The sequence below is a fragment of the Sinocyclocheilus rhinocerous genome, unplaced genomic scaffold, assembly GCF_001515625.1.
Source record: "Sinocyclocheilus rhinocerous isolate Xijiao unplaced genomic scaffold, SAMN03320098_v1.1 scaffold662, whole genome shotgun sequence".
NCBI lineage: Eukaryota > Metazoa > Chordata > Actinopteri > Cypriniformes > Cyprinidae > Sinocyclocheilus > Sinocyclocheilus rhinocerous.
This window is the reverse complement of record NW_015639782.1, coordinates 944,693-951,732: the sequence shown is the minus strand read 5'-3', so window position 1 is coordinate 951,732 and position 7,040 is coordinate 944,693. Positions and strand designations below refer to the sequence as shown.

General features: G+C 35.0%; 1 protein-coding gene across 1 annotated transcript in view; it reads right to left on the bottom strand.

The window, feature by feature from the left end:
- LOC107751929 (UPF0602 protein C4orf47 homolog) overlaps positions 1 to 5,784 on the bottom strand; it is a 12,798-nt gene extending 7,014 nt beyond the window's left edge. The window contains exons 1-5 of the mRNA XM_016567706.1: positions 5,688 to 5,784; positions 5,370 to 5,468; positions 5,170 to 5,295; positions 1,858 to 1,957; positions 182 to 401 (exon numbers count right to left, since the gene is read on the bottom strand). Of these exons, the coding sequence (XP_016423192.1) occupies positions 182 to 401; positions 1,858 to 1,957; positions 5,170 to 5,295; positions 5,370 to 5,468; positions 5,688 to 5,735 (593 nt within the window). The 5' untranslated portion in view covers positions 5,736 to 5,784. The remainder of the gene's footprint in view (positions 1 to 181; positions 402 to 1,857; positions 1,958 to 5,169; positions 5,296 to 5,369; positions 5,469 to 5,687) is intronic.
- Between the last annotated feature and the right edge of the window lie 1,256 nt (positions 5,785 to 7,040).

Below are 7,040 nucleotides of genomic sequence, written 5' to 3'. Positions count from 1 at the left end.
AGGACGGACACACGTTTTTTTCTCTCCATTACTGGGAAGAAAGGCTTTGCCTATGTTCTTTTTGGCCCGTTGTATCCTGTACTGTCTTTCTATTTTGACAGGGTCTGTGAGCGCCTCTCGCTCAAAGATCCTCTTTGTGTGTCGATACAGTCGTGTGCCACAGAAAGAAAGAAGGACTCACGTTTTTTTCTCTCCATTACTGGGAAGAAAGGCTTTGCCTATGTTCTTTTTGGCCCGTTGTATCCTGTACTGTCTTTCTATTTTGACAGGGTCTGTGAGCGCCTCTCGCTCAAAGATCCTCTTAAACTGTGTGTCGAAGTATCCCGCCGGGAGCGCACTCTTTGATTGAACTCCTCCTGATAGCATCTGTTTGTTCTTGTATGCGGAGTCATTAAATGGGCCTTTCCATGACAAACAAAGAGCATTAGACAGGCATTAAAAGTTTTGCAAAATTTTTAACTTTTTTATTTTCTATATTATAGAATAGTTGTCACATTATCCTGTGTGCATTTTGTACTGTACATGTTTATCCAGTCACACAAGTGCTTATTGTCTCTAGCAGAGATTTGGTAACCTATGTTGGTTGCAAACATTATATTTTTTTAAAGGCTATTAGGTAAACACAAGATAACCACACTGACATACATTCTGACAGTCAGCTAAGCCAGCATAGTGAAGGTTTTATCTCAGTGTTTCATAACATTTCAGTTTAGTACAAGTTATTAAAGGGGTTATATTATGTTGCTAAAAAAGAACATTATTTTGTGTATTTGGTGTAATGCAATGTGTTTACGCGGTTTAAGGTTAAAAAAACACATTATTTTCCACATACTGTACATTTTTGTTGCTCCTCTATGCTCCGCCTTTCTGAAACATTTTTACAAAGCTCCTAAATCTGAATAGCGAGTTGTGCTCTGATTGGCCAGCTATCTAGTGCGTTGTGATTGGCCGAATTCCTCAAGCGTGTGACAGAAATGTTACGCCCCTTACCAGGGTCAGGAAACTTTTCTCAGTAAAATGCGCTGCACACACTGGAATATTTGGGTTGTACTGTTTTGGAACAGTGTTGTAAATATGCCTCGGGGGTGAGTAAAACTCAGCCTAATTTTCATTTTTGGGTGAACTAACCCTTTACCCACTGATGTCCTCTTTTGGAAGGCAAAAAACAAAGTAGCTTTTGCCACGAAACACAGCGTCTCCACGACGGCGGCAGCGGCAACAATACTACCGCGATAATAAAAGTTAAGCCTTCTTTCTTTGCCTGAACATTTGGCCAGTGTTATGCAAATCTTCCCACACAGTGACGTAGATATGTGGGGGCGTGTTTGAACCAGGCATTTTAGGAAGGCGTGGCTGAGGGTTCACTTTTATAAAGAATATCTCTTTGGGTTTGAGACTGTAATCTTTGCTAATTTACGGATCTTCTGTATGCACGAACAGCTTTTAACACTCCAAAGAGAAAGGAAAACATGACATCGCATCATATGACCCCTTTAGCCAAGACTTTTAGTGTGCCTTTACAGAAACTGTCACGAGAAATATTCGCTGTTGTAAAAGTGTGACAAGTAGCAACAACTCTCCAAAAACTGGCAAACCTACGATTGTTACAATAGACTATGCGGCTAAAACTATTTCTTTGGTTAGAAGTGTCATTGATAAATAAATAGAAATGATTAAGTTTATGAAAGCTGCACTATTTTCAGGAAATATCGTGTTCATTCACGATTTTTCTGTGGTGAAAATTATGTTTTGACGTAGGTTACCATGGTGTAATTTGCTGGCGCGCTCTACTCAACAAACTCAGCACTGCACCAGCCACTGCAGTTCATATTAAAGTTTAATCTTGGTTACACTTACGGTAAATAAAAGGTGTATATTTGTCCCCTATTGAGATGTATCCCATCTCTTTAAAGATGCCAATCCGCTCCATGTCAGATTTCCCTTCTGGAGGCATTTTCTAAAGTTTTGTATGCAGCACTTGTTGAAAAAAAGCTATAAGAAAGATAGAGTTTATGCAGACCATGACGCTATAATTCATTTAAACACCATATACAGCATGCATTACATATTCTTGCACTAATAAATATAGGTCCATATACATACCTCGAATTATGTAATGCCTTGTGTTAAACAGTCAGTAATGGAAATAACTCCACTGCTGTGGTGTTCGTGTAGGTTACTGTGTACGTTGTCATGGAGTCCAGCAGGTTAGTTACTCAGTAAGCCAGACTGTCAGAGTCGTTCTTTAGTAGTGAAATACAAAGCGATATTTTCATATTATTTGACAGTATATTTGAACAAATATCAAAAATCTAAAAGGTGTGCATTATAGCTGGCACCTAGATGAAAACTTTACAGTTGGCTTTATGACTAAATTATTCTCTTCGAATGCTATTGAGCTTTAAATTATGACATATTTTGTGCATGAGCCCATTTACAGTAGTGAAAATAGCAATTTGACAGATGATTTGAGTTTATTTGAATAAATATCAAAAATCTAAAAGGTGTGCATTATAGCTGACACCTAGATGAACACTTTACAGTTGGACTTATAACTGTAAATTATTCTTTTCAAATGTTATTGAGCTTTAAATTATGGCATATTTTGTGTATGAGCCCATTTACAATAGTGCAAATAGCAATTTTACAGATCGAGTTTATTTCTATAAATATAAAAAATATAAAAGGTGTGCATTAGGCTATTGCTGACACCTAGATGAACACGTTACAGTTGGTTTTATGACTGTAAATGATTCTCTTCAAATGCTATTTAAGTTAGAACCGTGTAAACCACTGTCGTATGTAACTTTAGAGACGGTCCCTAAATTTGCGAATATCGAACTTCCAACGTCAAACCAACTTTATGCCGGTTAACACATTTACAACATCAAACCAGGGCCGGCGCTAGCTATAGGCAGAGCAGGCGATTGCCTAGGCTTTGAAGAGGGGCCTCCATCACCGTAGCATCTCCTATATGCTAGTCCACCAGTCAAGACGGGCAGAAATACTAGCCTCATTGTTCATTGGCTGTAGTTGAATTGTCACTCATCTGCAATTAAACCAATTAATGTTGCAGTTTCAAAGCGGGTCCTACCTTCTGAATGTTTGCGTAACCGTAACGTAACGTTGACGCGCCCAGACGCGACGCTTTGAATGTGCGCGTACGATGAATGACATCGCGTCGGGAGCTGACTAGCAAAATAGCTACAAAAAATAAAAGCAGAGAAGATTGCTTTTTAATACAAACACACTAAAACACGTTTTAATGGTTCAAATAAAGGATCTCAGGTGTAGCCTATATTCTAAATTCGGCTCTAACATAACACTTATAATTTCAGTTTCAACTAACTAAACCTTTTTCTGCTTAGTATCGATCGTGTCTTTCTGTTCCTCTTGATTTGTGTATATATATATATATATATATATATATATGTGTGTCATATTTAAGGTAACAATGCAATACATAATATCATATTGTTGTAATTAATAATATGACAATATATGTAGTCAATATTGATTAAATGGGACGGGGAAATCCCGCATACCCAGCTAGGAAATAAATGATAAAAGCACTTACTGAAGTGGTATTCTGGAACTGTGATTAAATAAAATAAATTAAATAAAACAGCTAAATAATAACAACAATAACATCTTCATCAAACAAAAAAAGAGATTACCTTAGATAAAGCTTGATTAATATGTACATACAGTACCGGTCGAAAGTTTGGACCCGTTACTATTTTTAATGTTTTTAAAAGAACATAAAAGAAAGACATGTCTTATTGTTATCAAGCCTGTATTTATTTGATCAAAAATACAGAAAAAAACAGTAATATTCAGCAAGAACGTGTTAGATAAACAGTGATAGTAAAGACTTTAAGTTTGTCATAAAAGATCTATATTTTTATTTTTAAACATCTTTTTAATAATCAAAAAATCTTGAAAAAAATATCACAGGTTATAAAATAAACATTAAGCACTGTTTCTAACATTGATAATAAATCAGCATAGAATGATTTATGTACGATCATGTGACACTGAAGACTGCAGTAATGGCTGATGAAAATTCAGTTTTGCATCACAGAAATATAGTAAAATAGAAAAACATTATTTTAAATTGTAATAATATTTCACAATATTATTGTTGTTTTTTCTGTATTTTTGATCAGACAGGCTTGATGACCATAAGAGACGTCTTTCAAAAACATTTAAAATAATGTTTCCAAATGTTTGTACTGTACAAGTAAAAATATACAAAATTTAAAATGAAATGTTGTATAAATAAAAAGGTTAGGAATCATATTTGTTTCAAATGCTTTTTATTGGGGGGGGTGGGGGGCCTCCGACATGAATTTTGCCTAGGGCCTCCTAATGTCTAGAACCGGCCCTGCATCAAACATTTAACAAATTATACTTAAACCAAACATTTAGGATAAATACTATATATTTTTTCTCCTGTACATCACAGCCTGTGACGCAAACAAAGAGGAATTGTGGTTATCGCGGTGAAAAGCAAACTCTCCACACACTGCGGTAATAAATTACAACATTAACAAATGTTTAGGAAAAACTCGCTGAAAAATATTACAAAAGCCTATTTAAGGAAACCGAACAACTTTATATAAATAAATGTACTTTAAACATCGTAAATGATCACAATTTACATTTCTATATTATGAACATATGAAAACTTTATAGGCTACTATAAAAATGTATAAAACCATTTAGCTAGACTGCAAATGCAGTTGAAATGGTCAAGAGAACTCCATCCTTTTCAAGTCATCCATAGTGATGGCAACAACCTGCAACAAACGTAAAGCAGTAGTTATCATTAGGCTACACTTAGAGTCTAAATTAATAAGAACGATAAGGCAACATTAACTTAAAGGGATAGTTCACCCAAAAATGAAAATTTGGTGTGTCGTCACGAGCCGCAGGGTTTAATTTGGATTTGTCTGTGCATGTTTTTTTTACTCTCATAGATTTTGTTACCATTGCCATGCATTATACGACTGATAGACTGCAACGGTTAAAGTTAAAAATCATCATATATGTTCTACTGAAGAAACAAAGTCACCTACATCTTGGATGCCCTGGGGTTAAGCAGATAAACATTAAATTTTATTTTATTTTGGGTGAACTATCCCTTTAACTGTATATATATCTCACATTTTCGTGACAGGGGTCGTCATAGTCACAGATGTCGTTTGGAAAGGCTGCTCGGACCATCTCTTTGAGCTCAGCTGGGTACACGTAAGTGGGTTTGTAACGTGTGCTACAGCCGATCCTGTTCAGCTGTCAACATTTGCGTTAAGATCAGCCAAAATAAAGAAAAAATGATAATAAAATACAAAGTGACTCTTACTAACTGACGCTGGATTAAACGGTAAACTTTTCTTCGTTTTATCCGGTCTGTCGTCTTCAGCCTGGAGGCCGCGTGGAGCAACGGCCCCACCCAGAGGGGCACACTAGATATAAACACCTCATGTGAGTCATCATGACTACGGAACAATTTTCATGTTGGGGTAGGCTATATAATATCTGCATATACATATCTAAATCAGACAGACGCGCTAGTAAGACGTTGAATGCACAAACAATCAACTTAATTCACACACGCGTATTATGTGATTCAAACACTGATCTAACACTGCATCTAACCATTTAGAGACATCGCAGAATATTACCCGAATGATTGGCAGAGATCTATGAAAGTGTCCATTAATTAGCACCATATCAATATTTCGCTTAGAAGTGTTGCTGCAGGGTGAAAGCTGACGCGCATGCGCGATTAAAAGAGGAAAAGCATCGGAAACAATGTAACTGAATCATCGGATATTGAATCTGAACCGGTGCGGACCGAATCAATTTCTATTTTATTCTATGTTCTTTGTAGAGGACGCCAGGACTAAGTTATTCAACAAATAATAAAAATAAATAAATAAATATGAAAAGACATGTATAGGCAAAAACAATGTTTTATTTTTTCATGCACCAATAGGTTTCAGGCTATTTTTAACCAAACTTTGTACAAAGATTATTCTCAACTATGTTATGAAAGATATAACAGAATGATTTGATATACTATTTTACTTTATGCTATATGTGCGTGAAATGTCCATAAATTGGTATTCCCATTTAATGCATCTATACATTGCATCTAATTTGTATATTAATGTGTTCTTGGGGCAAACCATAATGAAAAAAGAAGTGTTATAATTGGAGTAATAACTAGGCAACTTTTTCATAAGAATATCTCATATTTCATAGGAATATTGATTTATAATTTCTTTCCCTATTGAGTTGTTTTGTTTCCCCAAAATGCCTGATTAACATGATGTTTGTCCTGGTGTCCTCTACAGAAGACATGTATGGAAGTTATGTCCCGTTTCATAACAAAAAGTCAGTTTCTGATTTGAAACCCCATAACATTTTTCTGAGATTTTTTTTTTTTACGACAAACAATTTGAAAAAGACTCCGATTTCAATAATTGCAAAATATTATGGTAACACTTTACAATAAGGTTCATTAGTTAACATTAATAAACTACTTTAGTTAACATGAACAATGAATGAACAATACTTCTACAGCATTTATTAATCTTAGTTAATGTTCATTTCATAATTTACTAATGCATTATTAAAATCAAAAGTTCTGCTTGTTAACATTAGTTAATGCACTGCGATTTAACATGAACTAACAATGAACGACTGTATTTTCATTAACTAACATTAACAAAGATTAATAAATACTGTAATAAATGTATTGCTCATTGTTCATTCATGTTAGTCAATACATTAACATTAACTAATGGAACCTTATTGTAAAGTGTTACCAATATTATTATATTTCCCTAAGAGTGGTAAATTTGATCATTCTGTCAATATCAGTCATTCTTAAAGACCAAGGAGAGGGAGTGTTTCTGATCAAACCTCCAAACATCTGATATCCCTAAATGAATGTGCTCTGGGCTGCATTTCTCAGAAGCCAAGTTGATAGTAGAGACCATTGGTGGCAATGGGTCTACGATATACTTAGG